At 38.3% G+C, this 22,091-nt stretch overlaps 1 protein-coding gene across 1 annotated transcript; it reads right to left on the bottom strand.

Moving 5' to 3' along the window:
* Positions 1 to 942: 942 nt before the first annotated feature.
* LOC143584355 (mediator of RNA polymerase II transcription subunit 25-like) lies at positions 943 to 5,150 on the bottom strand. The gene is made up of 15 exons (XM_077066431.1): positions 5,050 to 5,150; positions 4,754 to 4,778; positions 4,121 to 4,184; positions 3,907 to 4,037; positions 3,637 to 3,822; positions 3,494 to 3,559; positions 3,216 to 3,426; positions 3,072 to 3,148; positions 2,488 to 3,003; positions 1,855 to 1,908; positions 1,714 to 1,742; positions 1,576 to 1,641; positions 1,398 to 1,482; positions 1,221 to 1,307; positions 943 to 1,122 (listed from the first exon to the last, which is right to left on the bottom strand). The coding sequence occupies exons 1-15, from the start codon at positions 5,148 to 5,150 to the stop codon at positions 943 to 945; spliced, it is 1,878 nt and encodes a 625-aa protein (XP_076922546.1).
* Between the last annotated feature and the right edge of the window lie 16,941 nt (positions 5,151 to 22,091).

Here is a 22,091-nt window from a genome sequence, read left to right as displayed (position 1 = left end):
TAGTAAATTTATTTTTAAATAGATACATAATAGATATAGCGGGTCGTGCACAGTAACTCATCGACATCGAAGAACGATAATTTTGTTTTCAGTGGGATCGGTTTTGACATTCAAAAGGAGCGACGGCGCAGCTTGTTGCTCGCTTACCTGACTTTTTATTATAATTGGATCCTTTTATTTGAAATGACAAACACAACAAATCATTAAAGATACATACCCACACACTATATATTAAATTAATATATGGTTATTTGTATAGGCATATAACTGAAAGTCCAATTACAACCGAATTAACCAATTATAGAATCATTATGAAACCCTTGAGCTTATTTAAAAAAATATATGATAACAAATTAGAATTATGTTTAATGATAGAAAGGGCCCAAAATTCATAGCACCGATCCATTTACAAAAAATGTTCCCCAAAGGTTTCCCCAAATTTACAAAAAACACTACATTTTTCTCACCACCCTATAATTTACACTCATAACCACTCAAAACCTCACCCTATAATTTACATACTCTCCTCACATAAATTTAGGGGATGGGATGTGAATGCTTTAACAACACATATATATATAAATAGATTTGTACTAAAAGTATATTTTTTCGAACTTTCATTATAAAAAAATGTTCAAGTATGATTTTTGGTTGTTTTCAACAATTTAAAGGATTTGTAAATGCAAGGCTACCCTATAAATTGAAGCACATACAGACTGATGTAAGGTTCAGAGATTCAAAAGTTTTAAGCTACCTTAAACATGTCTTTAGTTATATGTTTAATTCCACCTAAACTTACTGAATGGTATGCGAAAAAGAAAAAGAAAAAGGTAACGGTAATGAGATTACAAGAAACCTCAAAACATGAGATATAAACTGCACACATGAACAACGGAGAAATCTCCCACTACATAAGTTTGCTGCTTCTAAAATGGCTCAAGGCTACTCCGGTTCTGGTTTCGGCTTTATGCCTGGTGAAGAAACTTGTCCCCGGACCACACCCGCGCCTGCGCCTGCTAACTGTGTTTGGGCTCCTGCACCCTGACTCGTCCCCGGCACAACCCTTTGTTGCTGTTGTGGTGCTTGCTGACTGGGTATATGCGGTTTAAACACCACTTTATCCTGAGACCACAGATTAGTTGAGAATAACGACGACATAAACAGAAAGATTGTTTTCTGCAGTGAATACAATATTCAGGATTACAAGATACACAACTTACCCCGGGAAAAAGCATTCCAATCAAGCGAAATGCTTTATCACTTATAGACAGCAGCAGCGTCTGTGATGGTAACCTTATAACTGTACACTGCGTGTTTATTACAAGTTAGTTACAACTATGTAAGCATTTAAATATATATATTATTTGCAAGCTTAGTTTGGTTTGCAGATGGCTTACAAGCTTCTTTTCTTGCATTTGCCCCAGAAATCCATGTTGATTCAGTGCTCGGAAAACAATTAACTCACACTTCCCAATTTGCTGTCTGTAAAAAAATATTATGTGATGTGTAAAAGTGATAAAAAATAGCGTTGTGGTCAAATAACTACATGGGCAGATAGATATATGAGGATCATACTTGGTCATGTGTTCTTGAGACACAAGCCTATCTATTATCAATGTTGATGGCCAATCGTCTGCAAGCCTGACATAGAGAAAAACACATGAGCGTATTAAAATGCAAATAAACATCAAATTTTGTAGGCCAGAAACTTACGACTCAGGAGATGACACGCTTCGATATGCCTAGCACAAAAAAACAAAAGACTTGAATTCAGTTTTTGAAGCTTGATAGTTGTATAAAATTTGAGGCTTGAATTCAGTTACAACATGACAAAATATAAGGCTTGAAAAATACCTCTAATTTGGTAATCATGACAACCTGGTCTTGTCGCTTACCACGCAGCTCTCCCTGTGCATCATGCAGAACATGAAGAAACAATTGTAGTGATATAAACAAGTATGAAAAGTTCAAATATGCTCAAAACTGTTTTTATCAAGATTCGTGCGAACAAATAGGATGTCAATGTGAAAAACACCCGCATGTTTTTATGTGATGCCAATTATCAACAGAATTAAAAGTGTAAAAATAATCCATGGAAACCAGATACAAAAATAATCATGGAAACCAGAATTACCTACAAAAATCTAACAGATCAATAGATATATAAACCTCAAAGACCTGTTCAACTTGCATGACATAACAAAATCTGCCCCACCCTACATTAGATTTAACATGATGTGTTTGTTCTATATATATAGCTTATGCTCACAAAAGTTCATGCATAATTTAAGTGGAAGTAACTTGCTTTGAAATAATTTTTTCTGGCTATCTGCTAAACTTCAAATACCAATGGATAAACAAACACATAACAAACTAATTAAGTCACACAACTAACTTTAGGTCTCCATAAGAATAATTCCCGGAATCAACTAAAACTTGGAATTCATTAAGGGGTTATATTAGATATAAAATTGCAACTTGAAATACCTCCCATATTTTCACATATTTTGACCGTGCTGATTGCGGTGCAGTTGATGTTTGTGGCAAAAGACTAGCATCAGTTCCCATGTTATTTACTCCAACAGATTGCATTCCTAGTACTTGCTGAGACATCCCAGGAGCAGCCATCATTGTTCCAGCATGTTGTGCCACCTGTGCAGTCCTTGATAATGGTGCTGCACCAGATCCAGATATCATATTGGACATACGAATAGCCATTGGGCTTCCACCGGTGGATGAAATCCCAGTGGCCATCCCTCCAGCACGGGCAGTAGGGCTCCCCAGACGTGCTTGCGAGATATTATTAAGAATACTCACATTCACAGGACCGGGAGAACGTACGGGTTGCTGTATATTACTAACAACAGGTTTCACATCTTGCAAATGATCATTGCTTGATATCGGTTCTTGAGAAGTTGATAATGGTGTAAAGGGTTTCATTGCTTGAGGGGATGCAATTGGAGAATCTGTGCCAGGCTCCTGCACAGTTAGATTAAAAAATAAACATCATATTAAAAAACCATATGCATGATTATTAAGAGTGTAAAAAATTAAGGCTTGAAGGTTATTACAGCTTTTACAGTTGCCAAAGGACTGGTTCCAATAGATACTGGTTTCAACGGAGACTCGTTCACTGCTAGACAGAAAACTGTTGGAATCAATCAAGAACCAATATGATCAAGTATGACACATTAACAAATAGAACATGAATTAACCTGGTAAAACAGAAGTTAGAGGTGGTTTTGCGACAGAAGAAACTGAAGTAACCTCCATATTTGAAGGGATCTGATTTGATGGTGAATCTATTATTTGTTGTGGACTTAAAGCAGCACAAGCCTCAACGAAATCTTCTGAGATGAGAATTAGATAATGTGGATTTTTAACAATATCAATAGTAGGAGCAGCTGTCGAAGGGTTCCTTTTCCCCTGTATGATCAATGAACACAATCAATATCTTGATAAAAATATTAAATAAACGTAAATAAACGATTACCGCATTGTAGATTGCTTTGAGTTTGGGTAGCTGCTTTGGGCATATAACTGACAAAGAAACACAAGACTGCAACAAAATATAACGTGTAGTATAAATACAAGCAGTAGACAATCACTAATAAACTGAAATTCCACTGTCAAAACCTGAGGAAATGATTTAGCAACTTTTTCAGCATCAGCTAAACGGCTTTCTGACTGCGTCTCACTCTTATTTTGTGGCCGATAAACAGGTGTAGGCAGTGGATATGGATTACTTGCCGCAACAAGGATGCAATGCCTTTGAAGAACGTCAGTTGGTGGAGTTTCAGTCCCCTTTGAAGAAGGACAGATCTGGTCATGATAAAACTTGGTATAAGAATACTAAAGAGTATAATGCAACTACAAAAAATAGTATAAGAATACAACAGTACACACCATTAGAACTTCAGCAAGCCCTTCAGCAATTGCAGCATCACTAAAACCACCACCATTGAATTGCATACATGATAACCACTCCATGAAATAGTCAAAATTTCTAGCCCAGCCGCTCCGTTGTACCAAACAGGCTACACATAATAACAAACAAATATCATTACAATATAAAGATACATACAAATGATCATAAAAGTTAATCTGGAAATACACGTACTACTGTAAGGTCCATGAGCATTGAACTGAACAAGAGCCAGTTCAAAAATAGAACTAGTTGCTTCCTGAATACAAGAAAAAAAAAATCAGTAGCAATAAGTATGGTCAACCAACTAAATAAAACATTCACAAAGGGGTGAGCAACAACAAAACCATTAACCGAAACTGAACCGAAAACTGGCGAAACCGAACCAGAATTAACTGAAAACAGATTAACCAAAACACAAATTAACCGACCATCGGTTATCAGTTAATTTTTGTACCCTCATTTAACCGAACCGAACCATTCATATTTTCATATATATCGAGCTTTTATACCTTCATTTCTTGTAAATCATATATTATACCTCCATTTAATGTATTTATACATCCAGTTCATGTATTTATACCTCCATTTCATGTATATATACATATACCTCTTTCATGTATATACATCTCCATTTCATTTTTCCTTAAAAACCGAATGGTTAATAAAATTGATTAACTGATGACTTCAGCTATGGTTACGGTATTGGCTAATAACCGAACCGTGCACACCCGTAGAGGATACAAACATTGAAGGAGTTTCTATAAATATATAAGCATTATTGTTATTTGCAGGGATGATTTAACAAGCAATACAAAAAATGCTCACCTCTTCTTCATTACCACAAAACTTCCTGCAAATTAATAGATGAAAAAGAATTAGGAGATAATATCAATACAAAAGGTAGCAGAAGAAGGTTGATTAAAAACAACATAAGCATGTAATTATTCAAGATGATATGCAACTCAACAATCAACAATATTTAGCTAGTGTAAAACTAAACCTAAGATGAATTGAAATCAGTAGTAATTACGATTGCAAATGAAATCGATTCCGATCTAACTAAAGTTGAAAACCTAGAAAGCCTTTGATTGAATCCGGTGCATATGTACGTGTATATATACCTAATAATTTTATCGAGATAATCGGAGAGAATCGTTGGCCAATGAGGAGCTAAAGCAGCGGTGCCTTCAACCACCAACACAAGCTGCTTCTTCTCCGCCATATATATATACACACAGAGAAATGAAATGATCGAGTGTACGTACTTCAAATCCGATGGTGAATTTGGTGTAGGACGAGGGTTTATTGTCATGCAATTGCAACGTGACAGACAGTAAACGATGATAATATACCAACTATAAAATACCATTTTAATTATATACACTACACTACACTACACTACACTCAAAGCTCAATTACAACTTGGAGGGCTTGGGTTTTCCGACTCTTGGGCCAGCCGTCACACATCATTCTATTCTACTCTATTCTATCTATTACAACAATTCGTTGCGATCCTTTTAAATACTTTTAGTTATATATTAAAATAATAATTATAAGTTAACTCACCGTGTATTGTTTTTTTCCTTATTCTAAATGTTTTTATTTTTCAAACGTGCATATCATAATATATGAGTCCATATATTTCGACGCTTTTCAATGCAGTACCGGCCATTTAAAAAACCAAATGCTTTGATCAACCGTTGCGTCGTTTCGTCTTTCTCCGGTAACCACCTTTTAACTTTAACCGTCATGAACAACCGTCGCCATCCCAAATCTATAAATACACCATCACATCCCTTCATAAAATCATAACAATGTTAGTGTTGGGTTTCAACGGTGGTTCCGAACGAAAACGGATAAACTATTTGACCCGTTTTAGTTAATAATTATTTCGTTTCGATAGATATTAATCAATATTAATATATATGTATAAACGAACTATAAAACGCAGCGGAATATATACAATTTAAACGAACCATAAACCGAAACCCAAAACCCGGATCCGATTACAACAATACGAGTACGAGTATACTAATAAATAATCAACCATAGGGGGTTTGTCGATATACCTCGGTTACAAGAACCGGGAAGACACCGAGGGGTTAACAAGAGATGCTAGACTTGACACAATCAAACACCAAGGGAGAATCCGGCAGTGGCGGCGGCAGGCGGCGGCAATGGCGGATTCCGACGGGCTGTGGTTGCGGCAAACGATGTTGAACAGCAAAGAACAGCTTCAAACAGCAACGACAAGCACCGGCAGCTTCAGTTCAGCAAAAAGGAGCTCGCCGGAAAACCAAATCTCGCCGGAGAAGATGAACCAGCTCGCCGGAAAAACGAACCAGGGTTTATTCAACAGTACCGGAGCTCAAAGGAGTTGCGGTGGTGCTTGTGTTGGTGGAATAATGATCGGTGGTGCTTGATATAGGTGTACGGCGACCGGAATGGGCTCGCCGGAAAACCGGGTTTAGCCGGAAATCGGCGCCGGAGTAAGAGTAGGCAGCTAGGGTTTGTGTTGTTAAGGTTTTTCCCAAATAATAACATCTTATTGTTTATATATAGTGTTAGTATTAGGGTTTAATCTAGATAAACCAATATGGGCTTAAGCCCAATTAACAAACAAAGCCTAGTCCAATATCCTGTCCACCTTATCAATTGTATCGGGCCTAATTAACCTTTAAATAGGCCTTTATCTCCTCACCCCCGGTGTAACTCAGTCCGGGTCACGTTCGGGTCGGTCGCGTTGACTTGACCCGAAACGTCCATAAAATCCAACAGTCTCCCACTTGGACGTATTTGGGTCAAGTGTCACAACGCTGACAGCCAGAGGCGTTCTAGCTACACATAGCTGTCCCCAACCGAATATGACATTTTAAATCCATAACCAAAGTATCTTAGAATACCTTATTGCAAGACAATGAATTTATAGTAATCGTTGTCATCTATCCTTTCTGTATAAGACATTAAATGAACTATGAGACATGGATCATATCATTCTCATATGGCGTTCAATTATTGTAATTCTCGATATAGAGTCAAACTGGTCCAATCAAACACACAGTTAGTTTGGGTGAGGCCTCACACTTTACCAGTTTGAATCAACGAGGGCGCCAATATGTCTAACTGTTACATTTTAATGTAAGAGTACAGAATCACATCATTACTACATACAACTCCCACTGAACTCTAGAACATTCCCAACCAATGCCTTTATGGCTGGCAGTTATGCAACAGCGGTTGACATGATCAAAGAATATCCCTCGGTAAACGAAAGTTCTAATATGTATCTCAGGTCTAAGGATACTAAATGAGCATACTATTATCAAAACAACTTATGATCAAGATCCATGAAGATGATTTGATGCGAGTTACATCCAACGTCATTCATAATGAGGTCTGTGAGTTTGGAAGTCAACTACTTGAGTCCAAAGTCAGAATAGTCTTAATTCAGAATCGCTCCCACGAGTCTGATCGACTACGGATAATTTAGAATACAATATTCACGGATTAAACGTATTAAAATGAACACAGTTGTATTATTCAACGTTTGCATTTAACCATTAAATCAAAAGTGAACATAAAAGTACAACTGATTAAACGTTCATACATCCAAATACTAAATCAAAATAAATCACTAGCAAGTCTAAGCCCGATAGCATCTCTATGCTGATCATGTTTGTCCTGAAACGGGTCAGCTAGATTTTGATCTGTGTCTACTTTGCTTTTCACGATGTCACCTCGTTCCAATATTTCCCAAATAAGATGGAACTTCCTTAGAATGTGCTTGGTTCTGTGATGAGACCTTGGCTCTTTGGCTTGAGCAATAGCACCTGTGTTATCACATAATATCTCGATTGGTTTGTGAATACTCGGAACCACATCGAGATCGGTGATGAACTTCTTCATCCAAGCAGCCTCCTTAGCAGCATCAGATGAGGCTATATATTCGGATTCGGTGGTAGAATCCGCCACGACACTCTGCTTGGAGCTCTTCCATTAAATAGCTCCTCCATTGAGAGTGAAAACGATACCCGACTGTGAGCGAGAATCATCCCGGTCAGTCTGGAAGCTAGCATCAGTGTAACACTTTACAGTGAGCTCCTCTTCCACTCCCCCAAACACCAAGAACATGTCTTTGGTCCTATTCAAGGTCCTTAGAATGTTCTTCACAGCAGTCCAATGGGCAATGCCAGGACTCTGTTGAAAACGACTGGTCATGCTCAAGGCATACGAGACGTCAGGTCTAGTGCACAACATAGCATACATGATAGAGCCAACCGCAGAAGCATATGGAATTGTTTGCATACGTTTAGATTCAATGTCCGTTGCCGGAGATTGCGATTTGCTCAACACGGTTCCCTTAGTCATTGGAATAACTCCTTTCTTGGAGTTTTCCATTGAGAAGCGTGTCATTACTTTGTCTATGTAAGTACTTTGACTAAGCCCTAGAATCCGCTTAGATCTATCTCTATAGATCTTTATTCCCAGAATATAAGCGGCTTCTCCAAGATCTTTCATTGCAAAACAAGATTCCAACCATTGCTTAGCATAGGAATGTCGTTTCCAATTATCAGTATATCATCCACATACAATATGAGGAATGATATAGTGCTCCTACTAGCCTTTCTGTAAACACAAGGTTCATCTTCGTTTTTGACAAAACCAAACTCTTTGATTTTCAAGTCAAAGTGAAGATTCCAGCTTTGAGATGCCTGCTTAAGTCCATAAATGGACTTGTTCAATTTGCAAACCTTATTAGGATATTTTGGATCAACAAAACCTTCAGGCTGAACCATATAGACATCTTCAGAAAGATGTCCATTGAGGAAAGCGGTTTTGACATACATTTGCCATATCTCATAATCATAGTATGCAGCAATGGCAAGCAATATCCTAATTGACTTAGTCATAGCAATGGGCGAAAAGGTTTCATCATAGTCAACACCTTGAGTTTGAGTAAAACCTTTCGCGACTAGCCGTGCCTTATAGGTTTGCACATTTCCATGCATGTCGGTTTTCTCTTGAAAATCCATTTGCTCCCTACTGCCTGACTATTGGGGGGTAGCTCAACCAAGTTCTAAACTTGGTTATCATGCATAGATTGCATCTCAGCGTTCATGGCATCTTGCCATTTCTTGGATTCCGGATCCAAGATAGCAGACTTGTAGTTAGTAGGCTCGTCCCCAGACCTGGCTACTAATAAGACTTCGGGACCATTTAGATGACATAAGTATCTAGAATTTGGTACGGGAGTCCTACTACTTCTGCAAACGCTTGTGTTCACGTCTGATGTATCAGCAATAACAACTTGTTGATCAGACTCTCCAACTTTCTCAGCGGTTGGTTGTGGTTCTTGAATTTCTTCAAGATCGACAATGTTACTTCTAGTTCCTTGACTAAGAAATTCTTTTTCAAGGAAGTAGCCTTTCCTCCTGAAAGAAATCGTATTTGTATCAGGATGAAAGAAGTAATAACCGCTCTTGTAATAGTATCCGACGAAAATAACCTTTTCGCCGCGGGGATCAAGCTTGTCATCAGACTCACTTGTGATATAAGCATCACATCCGCATACTCTAAGATAAGACAATTTGGGTTTCTTTCCCTTATTCCATATCTCATATGGTGTTTTGTCTATCTTCTTAGTTGGAGCTAGATTGACAATGCGGGCAGCGGTCATAAGGGCGTAACCCCAAAAGGAGTGAGGCAAGTTGGTTCTACACATCATCGATCGAACCATGTTTAGCAAAGTTTGATTTCTCCTCTCGCTCACGCCATTAAGTTGGGGTGTGCCAGGTGGAGTGAGCTGTGAAACAATTCCATGCTCTTTTAGATGAGTGATGAACTCGGTGCTGAGATACTCTCCACCTCGATCTGATCGAAGTATCTTAATGGTTTTTTCAAGTTGTTTTTCCACTTCGCTTTGAAACTCTTTGAACTTTTCAAAAGTTTCGTGTTTGTGTTTCATAAGATACACATAAGCGTATCGACTATAATCGTCGATAAAAGAAACGAAGTATCTTTCATGGTTTCTAGTCATGGTTCTGAAAGGTCCACATACATCAGTATGTATGAGTCCTAACAGATCACTTGCTCGTTCACTTTTATTAGTGAAGGTGTCTTTGGCGAGTTTGCCAGCTAAACAAGACTCACAAATGTCAAAAGAGTCCGGTCCTGTGGATTCAAGAATCCCTTCGGATTGGAGTCTTTTAACTCTTGCCTTGCTTATGTGGCCAAGTCGGCAATGCCATAGAAAAGTATCATTGACACTAGTCTTGATACGTTTTGAAAGATGATATACGTTATTGTTAGGTTGAACATCAATTTCATAAATACCATTTCGAGGTTTAGCCTCAAAATAAAATATATCATTTAAGTAAGCAGAAATAGCCATGCCATTAAGAACATACTTAAATCCTTGTTCAAATAACAACGAAACTGAAATGATGTTTCTGGTCAAGCTAGGAGCATACAAACAATTATTTAAAGGAAAAACTAGGCCAGATGGACAAGTAAAATGAAATACTCCAGTTGCCAGAACCGGTACTCTCTTCCCATCTCCAACGATGAGTTCCATGCTGCCTTTATTCAGTTTCCTCCACTTCTCAGGCTCCTGCAAGACATTAACGATGTGGTAACCACATCCGGTATCAAATACCCATGTGTTGCTAGAGACAGTGAAAAGTTCAATAACGTATATGGAAATACCTCTAGAAGAGCCTTCACCATTGGCTCTCTTCTTTTTGATCTCAGCAAGGTACTTGGGGCAGTTTCTCATCCAGTGCCCCATTTGGTTGCATTTGTAGCACTTGCGCTCCTCAAAGTGCGGCGGCTTTTTCTTGCAACTACCTTGTTAGTGTTGGTGGCAACATTGGCAGCAACAGTAACTTTCTTCTTGCCTTTTCCCTTAAAACCCCGATTCTTTGGTTTTGGCTTCTTGACACCAGCAGATCGAATCATCAGAACTTGATTGGTCCTAGAAGGAATGTTCATCTCAGCCGTCTTGAGCATGTTATGAAGCTCCGGCACTGTCTTCACTCAACCATTCATGTTGAAATTCGTTACGAACTGGTCGTATGAGTTGGGGAGAGAGTTGAGAATGAAATCTGATGCCATCTCATCGGGCATGGGATAATCAAGTTTCTTGAGCTGATCGATGTGCCCCTTCATTTTTAGAACATGAGCACTGACGGCAGACCCCTCTGCCATCTTGCAACTGATTAGTTGTTTCATGGTGTTGAAACGTTCTTGACGGGCTTGTTTCTGGAACATGCCCTTGAGTTGCTCAAGCATCTCATAGGCACCAAAGTCTTCCAAGCCTTTAGCAAGCTCAGAAGTCATGGTGGCTAGCATAATACAGGAGACCTCAGCCGAGTCATCCTTATGCTTGTCAAGAACTTTTCGTGCAGCGGCTGTGTTGTTTTCAGGCTCGGTTGGAATAGGTCCATCGAGAACATACATACGCTTTGCCATGGTAAGAACAAGTCTTAAGTTGCGGTGCCATTCGATGAAGTTGGTACCATTCAGTTTATCCTTCTCAAGGATAGTCTTAAGGGCGTAGGGTGAAATTTCGTTTGACGACATCTGATTAGTTAAGCAAAAGTAAATTTTATTAGTATTTTCGACGTTGTAGTCCTATTATTAATGACCCAATAACATTAATTAATTAGGAGTATGAGAATCCGGCTTCCAGTTATTAAAGGTAGCTGTAGCACACAACATTATAAATGGTTAGGCAGACCGACAACGATTGTCAATTGTGAATAGAGCACAACTCTCGGTTATGAGGCCTATAGAGACAACGATTGTCTGTATAGATACGTTTAGCCTCATATTTGCCCACTTTAAGTCTCCAGACAGCTTTAGCACGTAACAGGAGAGTAAAATAATAGTTGTCCTAGTACCGTGACGTGTGAAAGGGCCGGATGTGTCAACGAAGCGCTTTCACCTTGATGGGATAGGCTAGAAAACAAGTGCGGTGCTGTAGCTCCAAACACTCGAAATTTCGCAGTATGCCTCAAGTGTGACTTGTAGTAGGATTGGCATAAACTATTGGTTTTAAATTGGGATAAATTTTAAAATTACCAAATAGAGTAAAAGTCAAATTTTACTGTATTTATTATCGGGACGAATAGATGAACCCTTTCATCTCTCAGGACACTTAGTTTTAGGTAACCTATTAAAAACTAAGTTTGTCGCGATATGACTAACCAATTTTAAGTTAATAGAAAATAACTTATTAGTTTTGGAAATCAAAACGTTTTTAATTTGCAAAACATAATTGGTTAATAAAATGTTTATTTTCAAATTTATTTGGTATTAGGTCGGTGATATTATAATCCTATTATAAACAATCCAAGCAACCACAAATAGAAAATAACAAAAATATGTAAATCCTTATGGCCAAAAGGTGATCGGTCTCGCTAGAGCCAATTAGGGAGACCGATCGGGTCAAGGGGTTCACAACACAAACAACGACAAGGATGGACTTCTCCGTGCATCCCGTCGTCTTGTCCGAACTCCCACTAACCCAAAAGATCCTCGAGCTCGTCCTCGGTTATCTTCGCGTCTTCTTAATTACAAATTTATAAACTAACAATAATATGACCTATTACAAATTTGAACCATCTTTATGGCCAAAAGAAAACCGAAAATTAAATAACCTTTTTACAACTTTTGAACCAACCATATGTCCAAAACAAGCTCAAACACCAAACACAACCAAACAAACACATAGGTCGGGGCCGGATTTACATATTCAAAATAAACGAATTTCGGGTCGTTTTGACTTGGTCAAATAAAATAAACAAAACTTTGACCAACTCAAAATTACCCGAAAATAAATCTAGATCTACAAACTTTAAATGATTTAAAGTTTAAGATGTAGATCCGGTTTTAAACGAACCGGTATCGACTCGTACGTTGTAACCTCGGCTCTGAAAACACTGTTGGGTTTCAACGGTGGTTCGGAACAGAAACGGATAAACTATTTGACCCGTTTTAGTTAATAATTATTTTGTTTCGATAGATATTAATCAATATTAATATATATGTATAAACAAACTATAAAACGCAGCTGAATATATACGATTTAAACGAACCATAAACCGAAACTCAAAACCCGGATCCGATTACAACAATACGAGTACGAGTATACTAATAAATAATCAACCATAGGGGGTTTGTCGATATACCTCGGTTACAATAACCGGGAAGACACCGAGGGGTTAACAAGAGATGCTAGACTTGACACAATCAACACCAAGGGAGAATCCGGCAGTGGCGGCGGCAGGCGGCGGCAAAAGCGGATTCCGACGGGCTGTGGTTGCGGCAAACGATGTTGGACAGCAAAGAACAGCTTCAAACAGCAAAGACAAGCAGCGGCAGCTTCAGTTCAGCAAAAAGGAGCTCGCTAGAAAACCAAATCTCGCCGGAGAAGATGAACCAGCTCGCCGGAAAAACGAACCAGGGTCTATTCAACAGTACCGGAGCTCAAAGAAGTTGCGGTGGTGCTTGTGTTTATTTAACTTTAACCGTCATGAACAACCGTCGCCAACCCAAATCTATAAATACATCATCACATCCCTTCATAAAACCATAACAATGTTAAAAGTGTTGGGTTTCAACGGTGGTTCGGAACGAAAATGGATAAACTATTTGACCCGTTTTAGTTAATAATTATTTCGTTTCGATAGATATTAATCAATATTAATATATATGTATAAACGAACTATACAACGCAGTGGAATATATACGATTTAAACGAACCATAAACCGAAACCCAAAACCCGGATCCGATTACAACAATACGAGTACGAGTATACTAATAAATAATCAACCATTGGGGGTTTGTCGATATACCTCGGTTACAAGAACCGGGAAGACACCGAGGGGTTAACAAGAGATGCTAGACTTGACACAATCAAACACCAAGGGAGAATCCGGCAGTGGCGGCGGAAGGCGGCGGCAATGGCGGATTCCGACGGGCTGTGGTTGCGGCAAACGATGTTGGACAGCAAAGAACAGCTTCAAACAGCAACGACAAGCACCGGCAGCTTCAGTTCAGCAAAAAAGAGCTCGCCGGAAAACCAAATCTCGCCGGAGAAGATGAACCAGCTCGCCGGAAAAACGAACCAGGGTTTATTCAACAGTACCGGAGCTCAAAGGAGTTGCGGTGGTGCTTGTGTTGGTGGAATAATGATCGGTGGTGCTTGATATAGGTGTACGGCGACCGGAATGGGCTCGCCGGAAAACCGGGTTTAGCCGGAAATCGGCGCCGGAGTAGGAGTAGGCAGCTAGGGTTTGTGTTGTTAAGGTTTTTCCCAAATAATAACATCTTATTGTTTATATATAGTGTTAGTATTAGGGTTTAATCTAGATAAACCAATATGGGCTTAAGCCCAATTAACAAACAAAGCCTAGTCCAATATCCTGTCCACCTTATCAATTGTATCGGGCCTAATTAACCTTTAAATAGGCCTTTATCTCCTCACCTCCGGTGTAACTCAGTCCGGGTCACGTTCGGGTCGGTCACGTTGACTTGACCCGAAACGTCCATAAAATCCAACAAAAAGATGGCGATCACAAGTAACCATATGGTCATGTAATCATATTTGACACCGTCTCTGTTGCTAAAATAATCGTTAAACATCCTAACGCCCAGTGAGGGAAATCAAACAAATGCGGTGGCACGTGGATGGGCAACTGATGGTGTGTGGCCGGGTATGGCCGTATGGGACAGCCAAACAGTGGGAACGTTGGCCGCGTTGGGTAAGCACCGAAACTTTACCAGACACTGGGCCATAACGGGTCCCCGCCGTCGGAAGTTAATTCGCGGGTTTCGATCTATTGTCTAAAATCGATATTGATTGTTTGGCGTCATCTTTTAGGGATGAAAGACATGCAATTTTGTCGGGCTATTATTAATATGGTTTGTATTTTATTATTGGGCGTACATTGTAAACCGAGATCATAAGGATCTCGGTGGGCTTTTGGTTAGTGTCGGGCTTAAGTTTATTCACTATATAAACCATGTAACTAGGTTTACTTGGGGTCAAAAGTAAGAGCGAGAGACGAGAGAAGTATTGTTTTGGAACATTTGTGCTTAAGCACCAGACGTAATATACGTGTGTTTTGAAGCAACTTCTTTGTGTTCGTATTGTGTTTTATCTTTGTTTCTTTGAATCTACTCGTATTAGATTCCGCCTTATAACGATTTTAGGTGATATCACATTGAAAGATCCGTTCACAGGACTTACAACTGGTATCAGAGCCTATTGGCCTATTATAAACTCAATTGTAATATCACATATTCAAGAATTGTGATTTTGTTGATTGTTTTGGTGGCCGTAGTATTTGTTTTTCCGGTGATCTACTCGTCGGAGAAGGAAAGATGATTTTTGGATTGAAGATTGACTTAATTTTGGTTTAAATTCAAATCCCTTTGATTTCGGGATTTAATTTGTTACCAAACTTATCTGGTCAAATCTTCCTTGGGTTTCTTGGGAGTTCTCGGTCATTTTGGATCGATTTTGGGCAATCAAGATCGTTCTCAGGCAACTTATACTATTTTAGGCCATCACTTGGTCGTTCTCGATATCATTTAAGGGTATTCAGCCACATTTTGGTGTTCTCGGCGAATTTTGTTAGTTCTCGGTCAAATCCAAGAGTTCTCGGTGGATTTTGCTAGTTTTCGGTCAACTACAAGTGTTCTTTGTTGACTTTGGAGGTTCTCGGTCAACTCAAAGTGTTCTCTGTTGACCTTCTGAGCTCTCGGTCAAGTTTGATTGTTCTCAGTTGATTTTCAGAGTTCTCGGTTGACTTTCTGGGTTCTCGGTCAAAGATTACTGTTCTTGGCTGTGACTGTGCATCTGGGCCTGTTCTATTGGGCCTTAGGAAAACTGAACTTTTATTTGGACTTTTAAATTGGACCAGTACACTAATTGTTGACCTAAAATGGACCAAGTAACCAATAATTCATCAAATGTTGCACTACATCAAGAATTGGACTCCATCATAGGAACTGCTACTCGTGTACCTCGTTTATTGTCTCATGAGGGGCTTGCCGAGTGGAAGTTTAGATTTGAAAAATATGTGAAGATGAAAGATGCCAAGATTTGGAGGAGCATTGTTCGGGGTCCTCAAGCTATCACCTATCAACGAGAAAATTCTGAAGAAGTGGCTGTGAAGCCTTTTGAATTGTATGGCGATGCTGACTTTGAAAATATTGAAGAGGACGAAAAGGCTTTTGCTACTTTAATTATGGCACTTTCACCCAAAATTGCCTTGGGATTTAGAGAATTACAGTCTACAAAGGCATTGTGGGAAGCCCTTATTGAGGTGTATGAGGGCAATGAGGACATGAAAGAAGCCGACAAGATCTCTTACGATAAAAGTTCAATATGTTCAATCATGTTCTAGGGGAGTCTTTGGAAACACAACTGCAGAGATTTATATCTCTGGTGACTGAGATGAGATCTGCGAACATGAACTTGACCGTTGTTGAGAAAAATAATAAACTGGTTAATTCTCTGCCACAAAGTTGGGATATGAATGTTGATGTGATTAAAAAGACAAAGGATCTCACCATGTTAACTCTATCAGAAGTGATGACAATCATTAAAGCTTGTGACATGGATGACAAGCAGCGTGCAATAAATCATGCAAACTCCTACAATGCAGCCGGCTAAAGTGTTGCCTCTAACAATGCCCTCATCTCGCAACACAACTTTTCAATGTTTAAGTCTTCTCAGGGGCAGTACACTCCGCCTCAGCAGTCTCAGAATAATTTTTCTATGTTTAAGTCTACTCAGGGTCAATTCACTCAGGCACCACCACAACCAACTCCTGTGTTCTTTCCTCAACCTGTTCAACAATCTGCTTATGCTGCTAAGCCCCAGCCATCTGCTGCATCTTCCAGTCAGTCTCCCAATCAGATTCCCTCTATCTCAAAGGAGACTTAAGAAAACATCGCCTTGATGGCATGGTTCATGAATTGCTACAACGCCTTTCTTGCTGGAGATCTAGTTCAACCAATTGTTGCTGCTGAGTTGGATCAAATCCATCCTGATGATGTGAAGGAAATGGATATCTCTTGGCAAATAGCCATGGAAATGTTTCGTGCGAAGATATTTACAAAGAGAACAGGCAGAATCAACTGGAATTTGCCGGCTAACCATAATGTGGGATTTAACAAAGATACTCTGAGGTGCTACAACTGTCACGAGCCGGGCCATTTTTCTCGTGAGTGCCCTAACCCAACTAAGGAAGGAAACAGAGAAAGGGCACTAGTTCCAGTGGTAAATGCAAGAGGAGAAAATGCAGCAAGTGCAGGTGAATGTGAGCGGGATTTGGTAGCTCAAGAATTCTCTTGGAATGATCCGATGGCAGCTCTCAGCATCAATAATCAAACTGCAAACTCTACCAGAATTGAAGTTGCTGAAGAAGAGAATGTTGCTGAGGAACAAATTAAGGAACTTCAATTTACTTTCATGGCCTTTACACCTTCCAGCTCATCCGAGGTAAGTTTCGAATTATGTTCACAAGCTTGTATTTATAAAGTAGATTTATATAAATCTCACAATAGTAACTTGCTTAGAGATATGGAAGGAATAAAATCTGAAAATTTCACTCTTAAGAAAACCAAGAATGTTTTCAAAGAAAAAATTGAGGCACAGAAAATGGATTTTTCTAAACTTCAATATGATTTTAGCATAAAGTGTTGTCACCACTTAGATGCCAAAATGAAAATTGCTTATTTAACTGTTGAACTGGAAGCCTCTAAGTTAGAGATCGCTAAGTTAACAAATAAATTTGAAAACTCTGAACTCAATTTTAAGAAATCCGATGGCTCCAGTGTTGTTGTTAATTCTATGATTGAAAATCAATTATGGTGGAAAGAAAACTATGGCCAGGGTATAGGGTACAGTGTTGTACCTCCTCCATATAATGACAACTACACTGGACTTCCTCTTACTAAAGAGTAGGAAGAAAAGTTTAAAAATATGCAGTATGGTAAATCAGCTGAAAATGGCAAAAGTGCTCCTGGTTCGATAAATGCTACTGAATCAATCTCAAGGGTGAATGATACTAATGTGTTTGCTTCACATGCAGATGAAGTAATTGTTGAGGATTGGACTGATGAGGATGATGACTTATCTAATTTGAATAATAAAGACATTAACTCTAATGCTTCTTTAAATTTTCCTGTTTTTAATTCTATAACTTTTAATGTTTGCGTGGGCTCTGTTTTTAAGATCAAAGGAAATTGTGTGGTTGATTCGTCTAAAATTTTGAAATCTGTTGATGTGCTTTTGAATAATTTTGATAAAATAAGTGTTCTCATAAATATCCATCACCTAATTTTGTTAAAGAAGGAAGTTCAATTGTTCACGATTGTGATAAATCTAAAAATAAATATGATGTTAGGTACCAAGCAAGGCAAACTAGCTCACATAACAGATCAAGACCAGGAGTTGTCCGCAATAAATTTTATGCTAAACGTCAAACATGCTTTAACTGCGGCACCCCTGGTCATATTGCTAGAAATTGTCCACACCGTCCATATGTCCCATATTTTGGATATTATCAGAGGAATATGCCTTGAAATACCCCTCAAAATAAATCAAGGTATCATGAGGCAAATCCCTTTAACGGTGATTGGAAAAGAAACAAGGCTGATAGGTTAAGCTCTCATCAGACCAAGCCTAACATGTTACAGAAGCGTGATAGAAACTCTGCTTCGGTCTCAAGAACCAAGTTGGTTTCTGGACCGAAACAAGTTCGGAAGTCAAAATCAATTGTGTCTTTTGCTCGCAAACCAGAGACTAAGTCATCCATTCATACAAATAACAAAGCTTATAAAACAAGATATGAATGGCTTCCTAAATCTCTGGTGACCAAGCAATCATGTTCGATCTTAGATAACTGGGAAGACATGTCATTGAAACCTGTGACAAGCTTAGATAAATCAGTTTTACCCAGTATTACTATGGACTGGGTACCAAAAACTAACTAGTCTCACACATCGTGCAGGAACACCTATGGAGGAATATCATCAGATCTTGGTATGTTGATAGTGGCTATTCCAGGCACATGACATGAGACATCTCCCAACTACATGACATTCAAATCTTTAACGGTGGATATGTTTCCTTTGCGGGAGGAGAGAATGGGAAGATTACTCAGAAGGGTACTGTAAGTAATGGTGTTCTAAAATTTGAAAATGTTAATTTCATTTCAGAGTTGAAGCACAGTCTTCTCAGCGTCTCGCAGATCTGTGATAAAGGTTTTTCAACCCATTTTACAAACAAAGAGTGGTTATGTCACACCCCGACCAAAGGCGGCGGAACATGCCGGGATGCAACGGATTGCTCATAAGCGCATGACACTACTTAAAGTGACAATATTTAATAACTCATTTAATTTCACAACATCAAAATGTCACATAACAATATTCATAGATAATCATAACAAAATATAGCAAATAAATATATTGTTCAATTTGCTAATAACCTAACGGTCTTCGTTACGTTTTCTCGAAAATCCATAATCATCCTAACGTCAAACCTGTAACATTGCATAAAATAAAGTTTATCAACACAAAGGTTGGTGAGTAATTCATAGTTTTGGACAAATATGTATAAAATAAGAAAATGCCACAACTTGTATACGAAACAATAAACAATAGCAATAATTTGGATAAAAATGAGGTCGCTAACAAGAATACATTAGCGGCACCGTCTATAAGAGAATACCAAATAGATTCGGATTTCATGAGGTCGTTAATAAGAATACATTAATGACACCGTGCTATAATAGAATACCAGATAGTTCACGGATTTATGAATCAACCAACCAAAAGCGGTAAACACATAAGCATATACGCATGTAAGCATAGAACACCAAATCGAGCATTTATTTAAGTAAAGTATACAATAAAGTTTGTGGTTTAAGACTCAAGTATAAAGCATTTAGTTTGAATAAGTATGCAACATCCCCAAAACGAAAGATGGAAAACGGGGTATGAAAGTACTCACCTTTCAAGTATAAACTGGATCGGTAAAAGACGGTAAAACGGAAGGACGGAGTCTAACGAGCAAAGCCTAAATAAAAGTAAAAGCCTTGAATTAGAAAGGTTGTTTTAGGAAAGCTTTAAAATAAAAGATAAGAAATGTAAACAATTAAAGTTTAAGGTTTAAAATGTAACTATCTAAGAAATCTTAATAATAGCCCTTTAAAAATGTAAGTTTGCTCGAAACCGGGTTAAAGTATCTAACCCTAATATTTACTCAACCTATGTTAAGTAATAAGGTGGGTAAAAATGCAATAATGCAAGTCCCTTTATAATATGGATACTAAAACAGGTTTTAACGAGTGTTTGGGTTGTAGGTTCGGGTCTTGATAATCGGTCAAACCCAAAGTCAAATTTCTGAAATTATAAATGTTATGAGATAACTCAATAAAATCTAATAATACTTAACCAAGTATGTAGTTCTATTGTTTTAGAACTAATAACGTACGTTAAGCGAGTGTTCGGTTTTGTCGGTCCAACTTTGTTATAAGATCAAGTTGGATTCAACATTCCAAGTACTTTAATAAAATATTTAAAATCAGTTTGTAAAGTATTTTTAAATAAATATACAAGTCTTGATAGCTAAAAACACATTTGTGTGTCTTAAGCGAGTGATAATCGGTTTAGTTTGGTTTGGTTCAGTTTCAATATCACAATAAGTTCATAGATGGTTTCCACATGCCCAAATATCAAAGAACTTGTATAATAACTTATAAATGATGAAACTTAAGTTTTACAACCAAAAAGTTAACAATAAAGTCTTTAAACGAAAGTTCGGTTTCCGGTTCGGATCTAGTTTCGGGTTAAGATCGATGTTAGAATCTACAAACCCATAACCATAGAACTTATAATAATGATTTTAGAAACTTAAATCCAACATAAAGCATGTTTAAACAATTATTTAACAAAGCTAGTAAATAAAGTTCGGTTTACGGTTTGAAGCTATTTACGTTTAAACCGAGGCTAGTCTCTTCAAACCCATAACCATGGAACTTGATAAATAATCAAGATAAGTAAGTTAAGCATGATCAGTAAGCAATAATAAAGTTAGATTGTTAGGTGCGGAAAATATATAACAAAGACCACGAAAGTCCTCCATGTAGCCTTGCCTTACGAGGTCCGAAACTTAACCGACCGAGGCCGGAAAAGTGACCACCAAAAGTAACAAGGGGTGTATATTATATATATGTTGTGCCATATGCTTCAAGTATAAAGTAAGAATTAGTAAACTAATAAAAATGAAAAACTACATCAGTTTGACTTTGGAAGTCAAACTTGACAATAACATGAAAATAACCTTGAATGATCTTTGAATTTGAGTGAGGAAAAGAGTTTATGAGCAGAGATTTATGAGGGAAAGGGTTGGGTATTTATAGGAAGAGCTTAATTTGGTAACAAGTGATTTGGTGGGCAAAACTCGGATTTATTGGACGATAAACCAAACAAGGAGACAAAGGAGACAAGCTGGTCTGCACCAGGTCACAATACGTGACCACTAAAGGCTCCCCCGACGCGCGGCGTGGCATGGTGGGGCTGGTGATATTTTTTTAAAGTTTCTAAAATGACATTTTGGCCCCCGAAGTTCGTTTAAAGTGATTTTAACGCGTTTTAAAGCCCGGAAAGGATATTTTCAAGACCCAGCAAGTGTAAAGCAATATTGTAACATAAAAACCATCATTTTAATTATATCATAAGTTTTGGTTTACAAAATGGGCCACATAATAAACGAATATAAAACGAGTACAAATTTAGACCCGAATTTGACGAATGTCACAGTATCCACTACTTTAAGAAATTTCGTCCCAAAATTAAGACGAAGATGATGATGCAAACAAGTGTGGATACTTCTCTTTCATTGTGTCTTCTCGTTCCCAAGTGAATTCCGCGCCACGCCATGATTCCCATCGAACTTTGACTAACCGAATACGACTACGCTTGGTTTTCTTCTGATCCATGATCTCAACAGGTCGTTCAACCAAGATCATCGACTCGTTGACGTGTACTTCGTCGAATGGTATATGAAGATTACCCTCGGCTAAGCACTTTTTAAGGTTCGAAACATGAAAAGTCGGATGAACACCGGCAAGTTCTTGC

Source organism: Bidens hawaiensis, unplaced genomic scaffold (assembly GCF_021521415.1).
Source record: "Bidens hawaiensis isolate Kalapana, Puna unplaced genomic scaffold, B.hawaiensis_p1.1 tig00033108_1, whole genome shotgun sequence".
NCBI lineage: Eukaryota > Viridiplantae > Streptophyta > Magnoliopsida > Asterales > Asteraceae > Bidens > Bidens hawaiensis.
Note: the sequence above shows the minus strand (reverse complement) of the source record. Positions and strands in the feature narration are given on the sequence as shown.

What these genes read in the sequence shown, in the direction of transcription:
- LOC143584355 (XM_077066431.1), bottom strand. Translation starts at nt 5,150, where the DNA reads ATGGCGGAGAAGAAGCAGCTTGTGTTGGTGGTTGAAGGCACCGCTGCT. An exon ending in TCAAAGCAATCTACAATGCG is followed by an intron (nt 3,427 to 3,493) that starts GTAATCGTTTAT and finishes TTGATCATACAG; the next exon opens with GGGAAAAGGAACCCTTCGAC. An exon ending in TCATGATTACCAAATTAGAG is followed by an intron (nt 1,743 to 1,854) that starts GTATTTTTCAAG and finishes TTTTTGTGCTAG; the next exon opens with GCATATCGAAGCGTGTCATC.